General features: G+C 40.0%; 1 protein-coding gene across 2 annotated transcripts in view; it reads left to right on the plus strand.

Moving 5' to 3' along the window:
* The window catches only part of LOC311020549 (C-terminal-binding protein 2-like), a 158,646-nt gene that overhangs the window by 10,029 nt on the left and 125,460 nt on the right, over positions 1-23,157 (plus strand). For both annotated transcript variants that reach the window (XM_084020641.1, XM_084020640.1), the window contains exons 2-3: positions 3,004-3,125; positions 5,509-5,582. In XM_084020641.1, the coding sequence (XP_083876767.1) occupies positions 3,004-3,125; positions 5,509-5,582 (196 nt within the window). The remainder of the gene's footprint in view (positions 1-3,003; positions 3,126-5,508; positions 5,583-23,157) is intronic.

Below are 23,157 nucleotides of genomic sequence, written 5' to 3' on the forward strand. Positions count from 1 at the left end.
CAAATCCAATTGCAACAGTTGAACTTACCTCTGCTGTGTGTTGCTTGTCAACGTTTTGGGCCAAGATGTTTTTTAAGGACATTTGTCCTTGTGTGTCGTGGCACCTGTGTCTACCTCTTTCAGTAAAAGAAGCTCCTCCAGTGAGTCACTGTTGGCCGAAATCAGACGCATCACAGGTGTTTGATTGCAGAGCTGGTTTTGCAGCTGCCGTGCAGATATTGAACATTAAATCTTAGCCATTTTCAACCCATAATCAGAGTTCACATACATATTAAAGGTCTGCACTTCGAAATAATTTAAAAGTTGTATCTCCAGGGGCCAATCGTGTTTCCTCACTTTTATAGCTAATCTGAGTTGAAAGCTGTTGAGACCAGGCTAGTGTAGATAACAAAAGCTAAGACAGAGGTTATCTGACAGTTTACAAAATAACATCTGATTTTATCACTCCTAAAAATACATTTCACATTTTTGTAGTAAATTCTGAGCCCTTAAATAAATGTAATTTAACTTTTGATTACATGATATTGTGAGATTGTGTCAATATTTTTTCACTGACATTTTTAGCTCAATTAAAAAATGTTTTATACTTATGCTGACTATTTTTCCTTCTGGGACATACACTATGTGTGCATTATTTGTATGCACACATAGGCTCATCTGGCTCATCTGCAGGAGGTCGCTGAAGTCCCACTGTGACATTTGTTCTCTCCTTGCACTCCCTGAACACCTTGACTATAGATTACCGCATGTTCTTTATCTGCCTGTCTCGACCTTCCTTACTCTCTATTCTCTTGTTCATCTCCAGAGATGGACTCGATGGCATTATCTATAACATTGCTGATTTAGCAGATTGGGTGTGAATGAAAAGCGGTGTATTCTGTTTCTGGTGTCGACCAAAGGGATTGCAGATAGAGTGGCATATGTGGATTTTATTAACATATGAATGGTGCATTTATTTGTTAGTAAAACAGCTCATGCTCGGGGGTGGAATAAAAATAATCACCCTTGTTAGATAATTAAAATGGAGTTAGTTTTAAAAGATGTTTTTAGGCTATTTAAAGAGAGAAGGGGATTGATCCTGGCTGCCACACAGACTTTTTAGATGTATGACCCCAGCTGATTTTCCCTCGTGTGCAATATGGACTGTGGTTGTCAGCAATCAAGATACTTCCCAGTTTAACCCAGTTTTAGTTTGAATTTAAAATGTTCCCAAAGAGGATAAAGCACATGAGAATCATGAATCGGATCATGAATGTCACATTTTCTTGCTGTTTTAAGGTGATTATTCGTTCTGGGGAGCAGTGACAGACGACACAGCAATTTCAATTGTCATCCGGCTTTCACTGCGGCCTACACACAATAACATTGACAAACCTTTTGTCAACTTTTGAAGTTCTCTTTCAAAGCTTTTCTTCTTCACACAACTATTTCTTTCACTTACTGCATGAACAAACTTGTGTCTCAAACAATCTAGTTTGTTTTGAGCGTACCCCTGCTTTGTTTCCTCTGCATTGGTGTGACGTAATTAACACAAACTGATTCAGTGTTTGAGAGGAATCAATTGCGAGGGATGTCACACCAGTGGAGGTGTCGAAGTCTTTTACTACCAAGATGGTTGACTTTCCCTTTATAGCTCCGTTTTATTGGCACTCTAGCCACAGCCTGTGGTCTCAGTCATGCTGCTCCGTCTGTCTAACGCGGTTTTCATGCACCACTAAAATCAACAAACTACCATCGGCACATGTTCAAATACCTCATTAAATATAGGAGGTCCCTTTTATGCCCTTGTTAGCTTATTACGCACTGTGGATAAATGGAGAGTCTGGGCCACACCGAGAGCACAGGGCAGCCGCCGTCACAGACTGTTTGAAGTTGTAAGAAATGCAGTTGTGGTGGTGCAGGAGCCATCTCTTAATTCCGTCTTTAAAATGCTAGAAAATGAAGACATCATCAGCCCTGAGAAGAGAAGGAAGTAGAGTAAAGAAACTATGTCAGACTGTAGTATCTCAGTGTACTACTGAACTCTTACTGTACCCTGTGTGACGCTACACAGGCATTGCAGACACAGCTTTAATGCGTATCTCAAGGGATTAGGGAACATGCCTAGACCTTAGACATATAGTAAATGTAGACACAGCAGGCTCTCACAGTCTTCCTTTGGTGATAGCGGGAGTGCGAAACCTCAAACAACCTCTCCTCTCCCCTCTAACATTCCCTCTGCACTTCATTTCTACAGCTCCTCTCCGGATTTGTAACAGTTATTGGGCTTCACCGGAAGCCTGCTGGGCGCGCTGCGGTCCAGACATGCTCAGTAAGGCCGTGGGAGCGTTAGGGACAGCCTCTGTTGTCTGTGGGAGAAGAGGGAGGAGAGCTGAGATACACACAGGGAGAGGAGAGTGACTGATTCCCACATTCAGCTTGAAGCCACTAATCCGGTTTATTATACTTCATCCTATGCTATATATATACATTCCATTCTTTTTGCCTCCCAAATGAGCAGCATTTTATGGGCTAATTAGCATAATTGGCTAACTTTGTCAATTTAACTTCAGTAAGAGTTTAATTGAGTGTCGTAAAATGGTATGTTAACGAGAGAAAGCAGAAAGGATGAAGGAGCAGAGAAAAGAGGAAAATTTCATCCTGCAAATCTTTTTAAACTCCATTCCTGTCTGGAGATATTGTAAAGGCTTGAGCTCCTCATAAACTTTGTTAGAGCATCTATTATTGATGCTTTGTCTGTGGCTGTGGTCATATTGTCAAGGCCCTTTGGGGAACAGCAGATCTCACAGGAACAAGAGTGAGCTTTTACTCTTTCTCCGCAGAACAGTCCACAAGCCTTAGTAGTGCCATGCCATGTGTCTGAGCCTTCCCTGCCTATTTTGCAGTGCTATTCCTTGATTGAGTTTTGACCTGTATCACTGGCCTCTTTGTATACATGCCAGTTTGACAAAATCATTTTTTTTTTATTTCATTATTCAATTTGTTCTGATGTTCTTTTTACAGGAAGTAATCCAGACAAGGCTAAACAGCGAGTGGAAACAACCAAACCAGAACGCTATGGGACCACAGTACCTCTGCTGCTCAAGGGCAAGGAGCGCAGACCTTTCTTCCCACTCAAAGCCGAGGTAAATACTCACAAGGCCACTTAGCAGCACTAGCTTAATGATAATGCTTTTGTTTGACATATCCACAGTGTATGACTCCTTTCCCTTTTGCTTCTTCCCCGATTGCTTGAGTTTCTTCTGTAGGAAGTACTATCCTAAGCTGTTTATCCTCTGTTGTTTCCCTGTTGTGACTTCTTTCTTTGCTCGCTCACTCTCCTTTGTTTGTTGTGTACGAGTTTGCCCCGTAGACGATGCACACTCTAAAATTATTCCTGATACTCGTCAGCCTTTCAACAGTTTCAAGTCAGCAGTGCACAAACCTGATGCTGTGAGAATTGTAACAGTTATTAATCATTTAACAGTGTAAATCAGCCTTTCAGTACTTTGTATGCATAGATTTTTTATGCATACATTGACATGTGCAGTCAAATATGACCTCTCTGGACTCTCTAGATTTGTGTTCTCAGACAGGGAAAACCAATCTGACCCACATAGTACAGCTGGAAAAGAAAATGTTTGAAATTCACCATCCCCCACCAAAACTTAAGGAAACTTTTCCAGAGGAGGGAAATGCGTATGTGTTGAGAACTCCCTGAGAATTCTTTTTCCTGGTGCAGGGAAGTCACCATCTGAGAGAGTTGTTTTTTTTGGCTGAACCATAGAGGGCCAGCCCTATAACTGGCACCATGGCTGAGTTACTAAGTCAGTAAATATCTGACTGATGAAGTTGCACCATTGGTCAGTGGAGTGTACTACGTCACCAAGGGGCGTTGCTCATGAAGCTGCACGCACAGTCGTCTGAGGGAATCAGAGTGAGCAGAAACGGTCGCATTCAGGCCTCGTCAATGACACACGGACATCAGTCGATGCTGTGTTTGTAATGTGAAATGCAAAGCTGGAGAAGTCGATACATCTAGAACACACAGAATATGGTGGATCAAAACGCTAAAGAGGTCACAGAGAGGCAAAATGTCTCTGACCAAATTGTCCTGCACCAGGACTGTCAACACACATACTTGCAGCCAGCCTTGCACACAGACTTAGACACACTGACTCTCAAACAGAGCTGCAGACCAACTGGCAAAGTATTAGCCTGGAGGCATCAGTCAGCAGACCTAAGAAATGTCACTGTGGAAGAGCATAAAGTACATCTATAAAAGCAACTGATGATATAAAAATCAGTCTGTTTCTCACTATGTGCATGCCTGGCAATTTAATGTCTCTTTGCTGGCTAGGATGCAATCCAATTTTCATGTCTTCTTTTTCTTGTTTTTTATGTTCATGTTTTAAAAATCTGAGGAAAATCTGAGGCATCTTGGCTACGTTTTGATTTATTCTGCAGTACCACTTCTTCACTCTGATAACAGCGAATTTCTGGGGGAAAAAAACCCATATATAGTCATTTTAGGTCTGTTTGTTGAGAAATTGCCATTTTGAAATTTGATTTAGGATTAAATCTCAATATGACATTTGACACTGTGAGCGAAATCTACAGATCAACTTCATTTCCTGGGTTCTTGCACCCATAAATCAGTGGCACTGAAATACTGGTAGCGTCTAGTCATGCCCTGAAATACTTTTTCTGCCAAAGAAACATCACTATATTTATATGCCTGACAAATGCTGGACTAATGTCCTTGGTTAGGTAAGAAATACTGTCCATATCCAGTATTTAGTAACAGTTTTGCAGAAAAAAATATTCTCTCTACCAACAGAAATATGCAGTTTCATCGGCATTTTGTGATCGGTCAACGTGATCTGATTTCCTACAGCAGGGCAGTTTAACAGCAGGGCAATGTAAATTTGGTGAGGACTAATCTCTTTATCTAACAGCTCACTGAAGCTGCTTCCTCCCATCCCATTTCTATCCTGCAAAAAGTACAAATGATCCACTATAAAAACATGACAAAAATGATTGATGAACGATCACAGTCAGGGCTAAACATAACGGCAAATACATTGGGTTTCCCGTAGTTCCTTCATAATACAAGACACCCTGTGTTTCACCAGCTATGTATCTGTACCTATGCAGTGTAAAGAGATTGAATAGTTAAAATGAACATACATTCTTGCATTGCTTTCTGTGAATCCTTCATTCAAAGTATGCATATATATATAGTAACAACAAAAAGGGATTTGATTTGATGCAAATCTTAAGAATTATATATTTCTATAAATTGAAACTACCTGCTTTTATGTCATGCACAGACTTGGGAAGTGTAGGATGTGCAAGCTTTCTTCCTGTTCCTCCAATATGAGGATTGTTTCTTGCCACATCCTGCCTTGAACACAGCTTGTGTGTTAAACTAAAGGTGAAGCTTCACACAAATGCTGCTCCACAGGCAGGATGGGTGCGTTCGGGCACCACCTTAACACTTCTGTGTCATCCTTTTTTGTGTTTCAGAGTTACCCTGCATCACTTCAGCTGCTGGTACATGCAGAAGGTGAACAGCTGATCCTGTTGTTGGAAAGAAATGAGTGAGTTTTCCTCATATTTATTTAAATTCTCTTTCCTTACTCATTGTGAGCACCAGGACAGAGGAAACAAGATATTTATTATGTTAATCACACATGGAGCCAACAGATAAACCCGAGCTCCTAGCTAAGGCTGGCAGGAGTTATATATGCAGGAGAAGGAGAAGTTGTATGGGTCTGGGCTATAATATAGTGTATTCAAGGAGGAAGGAAATAATATGTCCCCTAGTGATTGGACTCTTTTATGGTTCAGTCTCTCTGAAGGGCCGAGAGATGAAAGCTGATAAAGAATAAGGAAGAGGAGAGCTCTGAGGACATGCTTATTCTCCCCTGCTTTGCTTCCCCCTCCTCATCACTCCACTCCATTCTTCCAGACTGCGGAAAGTATCACAGTGAACTGTGAAACGAGGGGTGGGAATCATTTTGAGTTCATAAATATGTATCTAGACGCACATTGTCACACACAAACCCTTTCATATAGAGAGGAAAGGTTTCTGTAACCCCAGAATAAAAAGTGCGTAAAAGCCAGGTTACTTGTCTGGGGACATTTACAACCTCACAAGAATGATGGCGTTGCTGTCTCGGGTCTTGTTTCTGCCAATGTTTCTTATTCAAACAGAGTGAAGATGTAATATTTCACCCTGCTGCTTTGGGAAACAGATATTGACACTAGAATGATGGACTTGGTCCACAACACAAATCAGATGCTGACATTTTTGGCTGTTTCCTCTTTTCAAACTGCAGAACCTTAGTGGGACTTGGGAAATTTTAAAAACAACTACTGTTATCATTTAAAAGAGAAATTACTGATTCACTTAATAAACACCCCTCCCTCCTCTGTCTTATTTCTTCTCATCAAAAGCTTAATGTAACCTGCAAACCTTCACAAACTTTGATTCAAATTACTTGCCAAACAAACTAAAATACAATGTCCCTGTCCAATAATAACACACTCCCTAGAAGAACTCTGTCCTGACTGATCCTAACGTTCCCCATTCTCCACGTGACCTCTAGTGACCTCAGTTTCAGCTGTGAGTCATCCTTCACCAGCCTCAGGCCTGGGAGCGTGCTGCCATTCCCATCCGGCTTGTTCCCTGTCAGGCCAGATGTGTCCTCTGATATCCCTTCACCAGTCCAGCCAACTCCGAACAGGTGGTCTCTGACCTCAGCGTGTGTCGGTGTTGTCCAGGCTGTGACCATTGAGTCTGCGGCAGAAGGATAGATGAGGAAAATGGTGAGGCTGTAGCAATGCCTTGAGTTTTTCTGAATAATTTACAGTAATATTTTCCAAGCTGGCAACAGTGAGTCCTGCTCTGATACGTAATTTTCCTACATTAAATATATGCACATTGTGCACTCTAAGTAAAAGTAAGTTGAACCAACGCTTTGGCATATAAGCTTTTAGGATTTGAAAGGCAGGTTTTCTCCAACAAGAACAAAATATAGAAGTTAAAAAGCAGTGTTCGTAACAACAACAAATCAGAGGTGTGGTACGTACATTTCTTCTTTTTCACCCAAAGCTTAATTCTTTGTTCTGAGTGTGGGTATCTTCATTGGATCTTTTTTATGGCAGTGTCTTATTTTTTCATTTCATTCTGCAGTTAATGTTTAATGCTGCAAGGCTGCACGGACTATGTTGCTGCATTTCAATAGAGCTCAATAGAAATGTAATAGAGCACAGGTCTTCCTGATTTTAATCCATGAAAAGTTGTCTTGATTGAATACTAAACTGGAGCATCAGTATGGGATGTAGTATATTCTGAATGAAATCTGAAAGGTCTGAAACGGCACACGTTTTACTAACTAGTCATTGTCACAAAGGCATTTTAAACAACCAAGCAGCGACCCTCAAAACTGTATGTTAATACAGTTAACTTGTTAATTTGATCGTGACATTTCTGAAAGGAAATGCTTGGGTAGGTTAGAGAAACCAGCACGAGTAAGGTATATTTCCAAAATGATCAAACCAAAAACCCCAGCCCAATGTTGCCAACTCCTATCCAATGAAATTTGCCAAATCTCATTTGGCACAGGTGCAATGCATACCTGCTCCAAGGCCAGTATGAAATGATCATAGTCATCAGCAACACTCTACCAGATCCAATTAATAAACTGTTGTTTGTTAGCAGCTTGGCCCTACCCCAGGAAAACATGGCTACTGCAAGACATGGAGAAGTCTACTGAGGATAGAAATCAGCAGGGGGTCCTGTTTGTGTGTGAGGGTGTTTTAGTTGGGGGATGTTTCCATAGGTATCCTACTGCAATTTACAACCTTTAAACACCAAAGCTTGGATTTGATTGGGTTTTGCTGGATGATAGAGGCCACTTTTTTGTGTCCTTAGTGGCCACTTGGATCAAGCTGTAAAATATAGTAAAGACAAAACAAGATGCCTGCAAACCTCAGTGCAATATTTTCGTTAAGAGTAAATGTTCCTTTTTGCCTTTGTTTTTCTGTACCAAAGAAGCACATTGGGAAGTGACTCAGATCGGGCACTCAGCTTAATCTCAATTGTAACTGTCTTATATGCCATTACATATTAACTTATTTGTCCCATATGCCAGTTGATTTAAAACTGGTAGCTTAACATGGTTGAAAAGGAGAAAATGTTTTCCCATTAGTTTCATGTTTTTTTTAGTTTTTTCAATGTAAGAGCTATGGGAATGGCTGTGTCATATACAATATTTAAGGCTTTGCGTGTAGCACAATGCAAACAGACATGCAGACTTATGCCAGCATCGGCTGCTTTGATCTATAGCATCTATCAATGGCACAGTTGGCCAGCTTCAAATGATTAATGATGGCCATATGGGACATTCCACATTAGTCTTGATTAAAGACTTCAGTCTGTCTGAGGGACCATGGTGCAAGTGTGTGTGCGTCTGTGAGAGAAAAACTAGTATCAAAGGTGTACAAAGTTTGGCCCACTAAAGTTACACTTCTACATTTGATATCATGATTTATGGGTTTTTTTAAGGTCCAGTATTTTTTGCAATTGTTCAGTACTTGTTTTCATGAATCACTATCACTGTCAGTTATGGGATATACTAAATACTATTTGAGCATTCTTTAGATTTGCAAGTAGGGAAGAGTCATACAATCAAAAGAAATGACTCTGAAATGTAAGTTATAGGGTTTGCTCACATTAGCTAGCATTAGCCACCAAGACATCTGAAGCCTGCTTTATGTATCAGCCTTCAGTTCACTGTGTTATGGATACATTTTAGATCTTTACCAACAAATCATCAGTTATATAGATAATACAATAACACTGAAATGCAAATTCAGCTTTTGAGAATATAAATGGATCAACAGAGACACTTTACATTCTAATGGTGTTAGTTTGTCCCTTGTGCTAACATTGCTGATTGTAGTTTACTTTATGGCATGCAACACACATTTCATCGTGAGTCACCCAAGGATGCATTTTTTTTTATTTTTTTATTAAGATGCATTTCTCTGCTTTTTGCTTGAAACTCAGTGAACTGGATATGCCCATAGTCTAACTAGCTCTCTGCACAAGACCCTGCATTTCCCATCGAGACCATTTCCTTTCATTCTTCTGTCGCAGGAAAGAAAAGAGGAAAGAGCCCTTTTGAAACACATGACCACATCTAAACAACATCATGTTTTTTGACAAAAAGAAATCCCCATAGCAACATCCCTAGGGTTTTTTTTTTTGTATAGGAAAGAAGGTACACTTCATTTCAATAAGACGGTTGACAATGGCGATATCTCGATCATTGTGCCTCCTCACAGAGGAGGTATAATATCCCTGAATGAGGAGGAGCTCGGATCAAACAAAGAGAGATCCCAGGTTTCCTTCGCACTATAATTGGATATGTCAAGAATATGTGATACATTTAACTGCATGTCATTTAGCAGCAAAAGAATCGGCTGTTAAATTGTTTGGCTGTCAACTCTGATGCCTAATCGGGGTTCTATGCGCGTAATGAGTCATTAATGATGGCTTTCTGTGTGGCCTACAGTATATAAAGCTGTGCTGATTTAATGACCAGCATAAGGTCAGGAAATGGATGGAGTTGGCAATTTACTACTTTTTCTGCCGCCTCCCACACCAACCCTTCATCACTGCCACGTCCTCTATTCCCACATGTCTGTGTCAGGGCTGGGGAGGACGATATATTTCACCAAAATGAAATAAAATGCCTATCTTATGTATTTCTCCAAAAGGTTTCAATCACAATGTTGAAAAACCAGCGATGGACCTGGGTTACAGCTAGATTTGTGATGTGTGATTTCGGTGACACTAAGTTCTGATCCTCCAGCAAGGCTGGAGCCAACCATAGCTGCTAGGGGTGTGCGCGATTGGTCGACTGATCTGAACTCCCCAGATTCACTTAAACACCACCACTTTTGGAACCTCCGCTCAGAAATCAGTCTGGTTTTCTCCTCATCAACTGAATTGGCTGGCAGCTAGGGCAGTATTGGATGTCCTTTTTTCACATTTGAAGCTTTGATTGAGGCTTTTGAATGAAGCTTTGAATGTCTGTCATAACATTTTCTGATATTACCACCTAAAAAATGGGGAAAATATTATTTTGTGTTGTTATGGTGACATGACTGTAATTAATAGTGCTGTTAGATCGCCCCATTCATACAGGTGGGTACAGGAGAGGGAGCAGGGAACAAATATGGATTTGCAGAGATCTTCGATAACGATGACTGAGATAATAATTTTAATTATTAATAATTTTTTTAATTGAAGCATTTAATTCACACCGGAGTAAACAAAAATAGCCTCACCATGTGGTTAGTTCAAATGGACTATTGAATTATCAGAAAACATGCTATATTGGGATATCGTTATCGATATATGAGATGACCTATTTTGGCGTTACAAGGTTTTGTCCATATCGCCCAGCGCTAATCTGTGATCAGGTAGTTGTGGTGCTCTCTTCCTGTGACACGTCTTTCCGTCTGTATGCAGATTTTTCTAAACCACTTATCTCTTGCTGTCTCTCCCTTTCCATTCCTCCCACGCTCTCCATGTGCATGGTTGAGTTTTCGCTGAGCAGCTCGTCTGTCGCCATGCAACCTGAGACTCTGTCAGAGCCACCAGTGGGGAGCATTGGACCACAGGCTGCTGTTTAGTGCCAACACATGTGCACACCAACTTTGGTGCCAAGTCTCTGTGTGACTTTACTTTGGATGCCAAGGCGTTTTGTTCTGCCTGTCACAATCAATTCAAACATTATTACAAGGTTAAACACCAGTCAGCTACAAGCAAGGGGTTTCTATGAGCTGTTTAACTGCACTTTGCTTTATTGGGTGTGCCAATTAGTCTCTGATTTCTTGTTATGATACAGTATAGCATTGAATGCACTAGATGAGCAACTTGCTACTCAGGCCTATGTTCAGATAGAAAACAGCACTGTGTGTAAAAAAAAAAAAAAAAAAATTCTAGGCAGGTATGCACCAATATCAAATATTGGGCCAATACTGATTCTAATAGCTGGATTGGGTATCAGGGGCTGGATATACTGGAATATGAATTCCTGTTAATTGTCTGTTTTACAACATTAGGAAAGCAGTGTTTAAATGTGGCCTGTTGTTGCCTGACGTAAAAGAATGACAGCAGTCGCTTCCACACAGTGAGGCATACAGCTTAATTATCAAACACTGGTATTGGCACTCTGTATTGGCCGATACCCAAAAGCCCAGGTATCCAACACACCAGAAAAACACTGGGCAACATATATATGCAATCAAATATATGCAATAAATGCATATTACTTTCCAGGATTATAAAATCCATCCTCATAGTATCATAAACTGCTGTTAGCTCTGATAAGCCTTCAAAGTCATTGATCTACTTAAATCAGCCTTATCTGGATTCTATATGATTGGTATTTCAATACCTGATATATCAATCCCCACTAATCCAATACGAGACTTGCATACAGTTTAACGCAGTGGCTGTAAGTCCTTCAAATGCTGCTGTCTTTTTCTTTTTTTTCAAGTGTCAAGTCGAGAAACAAAATACTTTGACAGTCAGACCTTCTCCTTTCACTTATGCATGTGTGCGGTGACAGTTATACCAAAACCGAGCACACGGTTAAAGCAAGTAAAATGTTTTCTCACATCCTGCCCGAGTATTGATCCGATTGTGAATTTCACCTATTTTTCCCCCTAGTGACATTGTAATTGTAGTTTTTGTTAAGCTTCAAGCACATACTAATTGCATTTGCCTCCTGCCATCTTTAATTAGTTGGCTAAAGAGTTTGTGGATAATGCAGAGCACCCTTGGGGAAAGCTGCCCAGTCCTGAAGGACAATAGGGAGGGAGGGAGGCAGAGAGAGGGAGAGAGAGAGGGAGAGAGACTTTGCTTAGGGAAAAGATTAGAGTGGTAGTTTTTTTGGCCAGTGGGATCAGAGCCAAGCATCAGAGCCAAACTAGCTCAAAGTCTCTTATAGTTACTTTTTTCTCTTTAAGTCTCTCTCTAACTTCCCTGTTCCCAAAAAGTCTGATTGATTCTCCAGACCCGGAGATCTCCGGGGAAGATATGTGTTAAGCCAGCAAAGGATAGTAGAAAATCACATACTAATCCATCCCGATCTGTTATAAAGTGTCTGCGTGACGTTGTTCATATATTGATGGAATTATGTAACTTGAATCAACTGGTTTAATAGAATGTTTAATATTATATATAATCTACCTAGAATTGCATCTACAGTTCACCAGATAAAGCAAATTTAAAGGAATAATTAGCCAAAGTGATGCGTGTTAGTCAGCTATTTTCAAAATGTTGCTTTCATTGAAACAGTTAAATACATGAATGCAGTATGTCAGCATATGGCATCGTCTGTTTATTCACTGCTGTAGACATATTTTTTTAGGGATGTACCAAATCATCAGTCAAACAACGCCACCAATTCTCGCCTCGTTGACTGCCATTGGCCTATTGTCAAATCATGACGTTCACCGATGGCTGTGGCCATTTGATTGCTGTCTTGTTAGCTGCCGATCTGACACAACTGATTGCACACAACTCAAAGGGTGCTGTAAAGCACTGCACACATGTGGGTTGTTCGGGAAATGAAAGAAAATGTCGACTATGTGGGAGTGTTGCATCATGTCGGAGAAAGATCTGGAACATGCAGTCTGTAAGACACATTCCAGTGACATTTAAAGAGGAGGTACAAGGAAGAATTTAGCCACATCAAATCGTCCATTTAAAGGAAATAAACAAACATCAGACAGCAAAGGGATCACGAAAAATCATGTTAGATGACCAACCCTTCTCCTTTGACTTTTCCTCGGACTTTCAAAGCCTGATGGAGTATATAAAGCTATATATATTTAATTTGCATTTGATAATGTTTGAAACATGGAAAATAGACAAATCCAAAGTGTGTTTTACATAGAGGTCCATGTCCAGCCCCATGTTCCAGCCTACTGTAAGTTTATGGAAAACACAGTATGTTGCATTCTTCCAAAGATGAAATAAATAACGACTTAATAAACAACAACAAAACATCAGTATCGGCTGTCAACTCATTTGGTATTGGCACAGAACCGGTGCGTCCATACTATTTTTAGGGATCTGCAGCAGTAGAGAGGATGGCGAGGTTGCCATCACAGCACTTAGATCAGGTTGTGTTTCTCTCTCTCTCGCTCTCTCTCTGTATATGTTCAAATCTCTTTCATGCGAGGGAGGGTTGAGTGGAACATCTCCCAATTTAACTGCTTTTAACCTTGCATATTCTGAGTGGGTCACCTGTCAAAGGTTCTAGCTAGCAGAGCAGTCAGGACTCTGTGAGCATTAGCAATGTCCTGTTTCCTTTCTGAGCACTTAACAAAGAGTAAGAGCCTCCGAAATTAGAGCACCGATGTGATGCATATACAGCCTCCCTCACATTCTACTTCAAAAGTCTGCAGCTGTTTTGTTTTTTGTTTTGTTTTTAAATAAGACTACGATGTTCTCAGTATAGTGTCAGTGAAGTGAACTATTGCCTTGGTGTAGGTGAGCAGAAAATGTATGATGTTTTTGATTGGGTGGAGTGGGGCTACAGATGTTGATGGTGCATAATATTCATCCTCAGCATCATTTATCTGCATCAGCATGAAACACTGCCGTAGAAACCTGGAGCGTGCAGTACATGAGTCCGTACACTTACTTTACATAAATAGATTTCTCAAGATAGTGAAATGCACATGTGAATTTTACATTAGGACAGGATACAGCTGTTAATGTACAATAATGTGAATTGATACTATTTTTATACTTAAATATCTTTTTATACCACTGTTTTTATTGATTCTGCGTATCGGTCTAATTCCTGATAAATTTTCTGTGTGGGGCAAAAACATGTAGGCCTACACAAGTTTTTTTGAGTCTGCACACAGTGTAGAATTAACTATCATTTAGATATTATTTAAAATAACATTTGAACATGTTGCCCGGAATCTGGCGTGCTGCTTGGTTGGGAAGCAGTGTTAGCCGTGCTAAGAGTCATATACACGGCATTCCTTGACTTTTAGCCCATATGCTTTGAAGGATGTTTCAACATATTGCTGGCGTTTGTCTGCACGTGTGAAATGATAATTTCCCAGACATACAGAGGTAGCACTGTTCGATGTCATCATGGATTACCTTTTGTAATGCTCTAATGTCAGAAAAAACTTGCTGGCATCTGGTAAAGAAATTGATTACCTTGAAGGCATACAATTCTGATGGATAGGACCATTTGGAACTGGTTCTCAACTGGAACCGGTTCTCCCATCCCTAGTTCCAAGGCCAGGGAATCAGCTGGCAGTAGAGTGTATCAAAATCACTTTTCACACACAACCTCGCCATAAAAGCTTTAATGAGAAATCCTTTTCAAAGTAGAAATTGCTTTGTGTGTGATTCACATCCTCCTCTACATTAAATCTTACCACAGCACAGAGAATAGGACATTTGTAGTGTACCCATGAGAAATAAGGACTGTTCCGCTGGAGACGGCACGGCTTAGCAGCTGTTAAACACTCAGTGGTGTTTATCTGATGTGGTTGATGCCAGCAATATCGATCACCATGCTATCGGCCTGTACAAGTGATAAAAAAGACAGGGATTATTGAGATAACTGCTGCTGCTCCTTATAAGCCACTGCACTGCAGCATTGTAAATTGGCATGATCGTGTACAGTCTGCCTCTCCACGATGCATATGTGCTTCAACTGCAACATAATAAACACAAATCATCATGCAGGTAGAACATAACGTATGCGCAGTAGCCTCTGGCAGAACTGCCAGGTCACACAATACATGTTTAATCAGCAGACTTGCACCAGATTAGAAGGTCAGCAGTGTTCATATACAGCACACACACACACACACACACACACACACACACACACACACACACACACACACACACACACAAGGTAGCTCTATACACATACACACACATAAGGGGAAGTGTGTTCACTATAAATCCAGATGTGCCTTGGAAAACAAGGCAAAGAGGAAGTGCATCATATGACATCACTGTTGGAGGGGAAGTTTTTGCTGTACTTGTTGAACTTGACAACACCGGACTGAAGCCCACTTAATCCACGGACTGTATAAACACAGAAGCCAGTTGGATACTTTTTTCCTCTTGAGATAAAATACAGAGAAATACTGCTGATTTCGTTCTGTGTCTGCACAGAAGCAAATAAATGGATACGGAAAGTGAGAAATGTGTTCTCTTGGAACAGGAGATCTAAAAGAAAAAAAATAATGGTTCTTATTTCTGATTGAGAAATGTGTTATTATATGGTTAAAACAAGTAAATGTATACTATATATATCCATATAATGATTTTTTACAACTGGGGTTTGGTTAATTTTTTGTTGTGATATTTTATTTACCAAATAATTGCTGAGATCTGGGAACACAATAACATTACTAAGTCTGACAACGAAACAAACACGAGCAGGTAAATGATCTGACGGCTGTAAACAAGCATCTAAACCGCTTTATTTGGAGGTGAAATGGAAAGTAAGCACAGCTAAAATGTAATAATCCCAAAATGTTCCAGAAAATCGTGTGATTGCACAACCAGGGCGAGTACAGTCGGGTCAAATCGAATCAGAATTAAGCCTGTAAACTCTGATTGATGTTTACAGCAAACAGTTTGGTATTAAGTTTACAGTCCATCCTTGTTTTTTTTTCTACGATTTTCGGACTGCTGGTGTTTCTTGCTTGTCTGACTTCTTTTTAACAATGTCAGTGCTTTCCCAGATCTTGGCAATTAATGAATGGTGAATACAATGTTATTATCACCAGTAAGAAGGATGGCAAAACATCGTCAGGATACTGCATGCATATATTCTCTGAGCTTAAATTCTTTAAGTTTGGTGATCCTTTTATAGACCTAATTGAGAAGCCACTGCCTTTTTGGCTTAAATACATGTAGTGTTGTTTTTTAGACTTCAAACATGAGCTACACTTATCAGAGAAATGTCAAGTACCTAAAAGCTAGAAACCCAAAATCAGGGCTCTGATTAACTCAAAAGCACTTTGTTGTTCTACCAGCCGTAGCCCATCCAAGAAATTGACATTTCCTGCTCAATACCCAGCCGCTATGACGACCCCCGTTACACCGCATCAGCACCAGTGACAGATTGCTCACCCTGATCCTTATGTTAAAATGATACATCAGTGCCAAGTGAAAATTTCCATCCCCGCCATGTTTGCAAGGTAATGGCTCGGAGAATGACAGATCGGATGCTATTATCTTATTGGAGAATCAGCGCAGCATCCATGAAAGTGTAAAGCGTGGGTTTAATGACGTGAGACATTTTTTAAGAGGAGGTAAAGGATGCCTCATGTGGTCTGGGACTGGAGAGCTGACGTTCTGGAATGTGTGCAGTCAGTGGAGCGACGGCATGTTCTGTTAAAGCAGTTGACTTTTGCAGGACGAGTGCTCCACAGCTTAATGTTGAAAGTTGTTTGCGTGTCAACTTTCAGGATTTCAAAATGGATGGCATGGAACGTGGGAACGCTGAAGTTGATTTGAAAATGATATGCACAATAATTTCTCTTTTTTGCAGGAAGAAGGAAATGACAGATGAAGACAAATATATAAGGGAAGGGAAGAAAAATGAAAGACAAAAACATCTTTAATAATTTTTTCAGCTTTGCTCTTAATTGCATATTTCCCCTGAAGACAAAAAAGTATGGCTGAACAATGAGGCTGCCCAGGGGAGCCACCATAGATTAATTGGACAGATAGGAACCCTCTGACATTAACATTTATGCATTTGTTTACTCCTTTTCAATGAATAATAATAGGCCACCACCCTTGAAGATCCCTAGTCACTCATTAGTTCCGGTGTTCAGCTTGTTGTGGATGGAAATATTGAAGCAGCAAAAGCAAAAACCAGTTCATCTCAGAACTGGACAGGCATACAAACACTATTTTAGGAGGTTTTTGAGAATACTTTTTTATGGCAAACTTTTAATGATGATTTAATGCCACTCCACAATCTTGTTTTCCATATCCAGGGTTCAGCATGCAGGTGAACATTACAGGACTTAAAATGGCATTTTTGTATTGTGTTTTACAAGCATGCAGATAATCAACCTTCATGATGGCTATTTATTGAGATCAGTATGATCTTTAGCATTGTGAAAAAGCAATACCCTCGCTTTTTGAAGTAGATGACCCACATAAACTGAAGATGATCAATTATAAAAAAATATTTTGCTTGAAAGAAATACTATATTGTAGCTTTTCCCTGAAGTAAGATACTATGGAAATAAAATTAAAAAATAGCTTAAGCCTTTACAACAGCGTTGAATTGTTTTTTGTTTTATTTGAATTCACTCCACCCAACACAATTCTTGGCACTACAAATAGGCCAGTTGTTTTACCAGTTATTAGTTTGACTTCAGGGAGGTAAGTGACTCAAAATAAGTAATTACAGAATACCACTTCTTGTTGGTGTTATCATTTGAACCTTTTAAAGTATTTTTTTTTTTTCTAAATGCAAAAAAAGACTCAACTCCTCTAGGCAAGAGGAGGTTGAGCATGGATTTTCACTCTTCTTTTATTGAGTTGTGTTTAAAAATAATCGGTGCCAGACTGATTTAACTGTTTGCATTGTTACCACAATAGATTGATAGAGCTCTGCTATCAAGAACATAATTTTCTAGCAGCTCACCATATAGAGATTACGGTTCACTGCTTGTTAATGGTGGTGATGTTGCCCTCCAGGCATTTTGACTCTGTACCATCATCATCCATTGCCCAGAAAACGTTGGTGCTGCTTTGTTGGACTAATACATTTGGCACACATTAGGCATTCATAATGGCTGAATATTCAGCTGTATAAGCTCGGAGCATTAATTACCACAAACGGCCTCAGTGGTCTAATGTGTGGACAGGATGCAAACGTCTAATTTTGTTGGATTTGATGATTGGCTCGGATTCATGTGCAGGGTTCACACTTACTGTACTGTACGTAAGAGTATTTTCCTTTCCGCTCATTTGACAGGCTTCTTCCTTTAAAGGGTGCGGGGCTAATATGACATCATGCTCTTTCTACAGTTAGGAGGGAAAATAGGCTTAGTGTGGGAATCATTTTATGGTGTGAATTATTTCTGACGTACAGGCCAGAAGCTAAGAAACCGTCCATTCCTTAACAGCTCTGTGGTGATCGTCATTTAGTTCACTATGAAGGAAAATAATAACATTGATTTAGCTTCAGTACAAATTGCAGTGTTTCACAGCCACCGGCTTGTGCTTTTTGTTAGAAGTATTAAAGGGTTTGGAGCTTGACACTACAGCATTTTTAATCCTTGTCCTTGCACCTGCAGCCTTGCATTTTATCCAAATTCTGTTAGCAGTCCTTAAAACATAAGGCTGTATGGTAGTAAAAGGCCGTGCCAGTAAAAAGCAATGGGTGGTTAAGAGGAAGAAATATCTGGAAGCATTAAAGATAAGGTTGCCATCGCCATGCTATAAAGGAAAATAAAACCCTTAGGAGATTTAAAGAATATATGAGACGGAGAAGGCATACATAGAGAAAAGAAATCGACAGATACACTCACATGCTGAAAATGTTTGACAATTGATGCACAATCCAACACTTCGGATACCTACATTTATCTTATCCAATAATACAGTCCTCACACCGTGTGCTGTAAAGTGAACCAGAGTGTGGTACAATCCAATATGGGCACCTGCAGTCCATCAGCATGGGTACTCCTGCTGTTAGAGGGATGTGATCTATATCCCGACAGCCATCTGAAGCTTCCTATTCCCCAAGGAGAAAAATCATATGAACATACTGTCACTTGCTATCATTCCCTCTTATTACTTTCTGTCAACACCCATATAGCATCTTTCATGGGTCTTGCAGTCTTCACCGATAACGGGTCAAGGAGATGATATGGCCATATAACATTTTCAGACATTTTTTATTTTTCCGTGAGAGCCTGTGATTTTGTTAATTTCGGAGTGTGTGTGTGTGTGTGTGACAGAGAGAGCCCTACTAACTGTATCACAACGCCATGATTCATCATTCACTTCTGCATTCGAGTGCAGAGAGCCTCGTCTCTCCCTCCGCTGTTTGTTTTACTGATGTGATGACTCTCACTCGCCTCGGGCTCCACATCACACACACAGAGCTGTGAAGTCTGAGGTGAAGGACGGACGGAGGACGTTGTTGGAGTGAGTGTACCCTCTCGCTGATTGAATGACACACAGGCAGCTTTTCATTCGGATCTGTAGACGAACGTCACCTAAAGTGGACTCAAGTTACAACACTTGTCAGTGTAGCTTGTAAGTTGTGGGCCTGAACGCTCATAAACTGATCTGTTTGTACATTTGTATCTGCAGGGCCATTCTGGCTCTTGATCTCTAAAAACAACATGGTAGAAATGAGCGTTTGTCTTTCTTTCTTTTGACTCCCGATGATCAGAAATGTATTTTGGGAAAAGTGTCATCTGGTCCCATATGAACTCACAGCAGAATGATTTAAAGTGAGTGAGCAGCTGTCTGCCTTCAAACTAAGAAAAGAGGGATCTTGACTCACCGAGGAGGATATTTACTTTGGTCAGTCAATATTTAAGTAGGCTCTGCAGATCAGCTTGTTTGTTTGATATTCGTCTGTTGCCTGCTGGAGTATTTGTATTGAATTATTTATTTTTTTGTCTGCTCTCTCATTATTGTGACTTTGTAGCATCGGGACTCTGGAGCCTTTTGTTCCAGACTGAAGAATCTTGATGTTGATCGTATGCATAGCTGTGGACATTCATGGGCCCTAGAGAATGTATCCTAATGACTTTAACTGACTTCTCATGTCATCATAAGGGCTGACATATTTGGTTGGAAGAAAAATATCTCAACTATCGGATAGGTTGCTATGAAATGTACAGTATGTATATGTAAGATCCCCGGTGAGGAATCCTAATCACTTTGGTGATCCCCTGACATCATAATCAGGTGCAACCAGCTGATTTTAAATGTTTCATTGTTAAAATAGATATCAATAGAATGGGATGGATTGCAGGACATTTTGTACACATATATTCACGTTCCACAAAGGATGGATTTGTGATGGATTTTGTGTTTCCCTGTTGTTTAATATATTGCCATCATCAGGTCCATTTTTTTATTCGTCCAATACTTTTTTTATGACCGAAAAACAGACAAAACTGTGACCCTTTACATTTTAAGGGGATAACCTAGTTCAATTCAGATTAGGACCAAATTGATAATATATATTGAAGGTCACATTTTTTATGTTTATTTTATGACTTACTGTATTATCACTGTATTTGAACAAATTACAATTATGTGGTTGTTACCAAGAGAAACACCAATGTAATCTTTTGCAAAGCCAGAGAAGTAGAGTGAAGGAAGGCACTCCTCTAATTCTGCAGTTCAGGGGATTTTTGTGTTTTGCTCCCTCCACTCTTCCCACCCTCATCTCTCCTTCTCTCCCTGGCTTTGCTGACTTTGTACACTCCAGTGCACACGCTTCAGCCAAGCCTAAGCTGAAGGGACACTGAGCTGTATGTAAATCAATTTGGAACGCCAGCCATATGTGGAAATAGAATTAGACTTGTCAACCACACCTCTTTAGTTCCTCCTCTCTTCTTCATCTATGTCTCTCTCGTACTGTAGTAGTAGTGTGCTCCTTTTTCAAGTTCAGCATACAGTACTATAAGCAGCAGCTATAGGAAGGCTTAGGGTTAGGCTTGTGGGGGAGAGGGGATTAAAAGAAATCACTGAAGTTAACAGGCTTCAAAGGAAGTCGAGGGACTGCAAGAGACGCCACATTTCTCTCAAATGGTTTCATGCTCAAGGGGCTTTGTGTAATGGTGAATTATTACATGAGGCATGGAGTCACATATATGGAAATGAAGCTCAGCGCTTTAAACTCGCACAGAATATTGTCCTCTGAGAGAAAAGGATGTTATTCAATAAAGTTAAAAAAATTCTAAACACATGCCTTGTATAGAAGCACAAGCAGTTCTACACACCTTAATTCATGATATGACGGAAAGTCATATCTGACAGTCTTTTTTTTTATGCAGCAGGAACAGGACGAGTATTGTAAGCTGTCCACTCACCATAACGAGTTTTTCTGCTGCATCTTTGTCTGTATGGTCACTGCATTGTGATAGTCATATCTCCGGCAGCCATTCATTGATTGCTGTGTCGGATGTACTGCATGTCAGCAATCCACTTGTGTCCCTATCCATCTTGTGAGATGGATCCATCTTGTGAGATGGATAGGGAACAGGAACATATGGTAAATCTGAGATGTCAGGGATCTGGGATTTGAAAGAGAAAGAATCACATATATATTCTCAATTTAAATGATACCCTAATTATGTCAAACAATATATGCGTGCCCAACATACTTCTAAGAAAAGTTTGGCGAGCTATTGCTTTTAGAAACAATCAATAATTCATGCGATAAATTAATTTTCAGAGAAATCCAATTAATTCTGTTGAGTAGTTTGTAAGACGCTAAATAAAAGAGATGAGAGGTTATTTTTTAAAGACAAATAACAGTGTTTTCAGACTCCCGAAGGCGCTATTAAGGAGCCCTCATCCATCAAAATTAACCTGGGCGACTATTAGTGAATCGTTAATTAGATGTTAGACTGTGTCTAATGGATCGCTCCACAAACTTAGCAGTATTGAATCAATGGTTATTAACTCAAGCTATTATAGGAGAATGATACAGTTTTTAAAAAACATTTTCCCAAATATTTGGAAAAGCAAACGTTTAAAGTCAAAATAGTATATAATAATAAACTGTAGCTGCATTCTCCTCTTGACAAAAACAGGGATGGAAGTGGGTAGTCGTTGCTAAGAAAGGAGGTGAAATCACATGAAAGTATTATGGTGTTCAGGAAGAAACGGCACTCTCCTTTTCTTCCTTTTGTTTGGGTTTTGTGGCAAACCGCAACCAATACGTCTTAGGTGCAGGGTGGATGACATTATCTATCTGCTTTCAATGAAAATGTCAGATGTTGTTCAGAATACACTCAGGCGAAAGTAAACCAAGGGCTGTTTTAAAGGGTTGTAGTCGCTCCAACAGCTCCGATTTATTCCTCTATATCAGTACAGTAGAAAGGCAAAGAGGGATGAGAACCAAGGGCATTTGTTATTTTCAGCTTTGTAAAACCCACAAACCCACGCTGCAGAGCTGAAAGGGAACCAGCAACGGAAAAGGAAAACCCTTTTCGAACGCACAGTAAACATTTGCGGCCTCATAAACTGTGTGCTCTTGCCAAAGACTTGATTACAGGCAGATTCCAGCATGTAAAACCTGCAGCTTTAATACAGTATGTGTTGTAGTAGCATGGGCCACGCTGCCCTAAGCTGGCTTTCCCAAAGTGCAGCGCGTGAGCATTTACTTTGGAATTACCGCTCACATGACACAAATCCCATCTTTACTGCAAACACATCCTGTATTAGACCATGATGCATTTGCCCTCCTTTATAATAAAATCACGGTAGTATTGTGTCGATGTTGTTGCGAAGTGGCTGTTTATCAGTGTCACTTTTTAAACACTGCTTTTGCAAGTTAAGCACAAAGATTTACTATTTGGGGGCTTTCCATCAAGCCTATGCTTCCCTCTGATGTGTCATCAATTTTTAATGAGACATACCGGCCTCTTTAAAGTGATTACCGGCCACTAGCTTATCAGATTGGTTTTAGAGCTTGCTAATGGCAAGATAAGGCACATTAAAGCGATAATAAGTCTTTAATGAAGTTAAATGTGGTCAAACTCAGGCCACGGAGGATTGATCCTTTTTTAAACGGGTCATAAAAATGAACTACAAATGTATAGAGAAGATATTAAATGGTCCTGTATGAGAAACTTACATTATTGGCTGCGTTACGGTTTTTAAATCCTCTTCTGTCTTTATGAATCTTATGTTTTCTGCAGAAGTGTGTCAGACAATTTGTGATATTGTTTGTTTGTTTTGCTGAATTATGGTGGTCCGTGGTGTAGTCTTTCTTTTTATATCTATAGAGAGAGATTTTGGATAGGAATCATGTCACGGACACTTCCTGCATTTTCACTTTTAATTACCTTCTCACCTGCTACTGCTCCCCT

The sequence above is a fragment of the Eutrigla gurnardus genome (assembly GCF_963514095.1).
Source record: "Eutrigla gurnardus genome assembly, chromosome: 11".
Taxonomy (NCBI): Eukaryota; Metazoa; Chordata; class Actinopteri; order Perciformes; family Triglidae; genus Eutrigla; species Eutrigla gurnardus.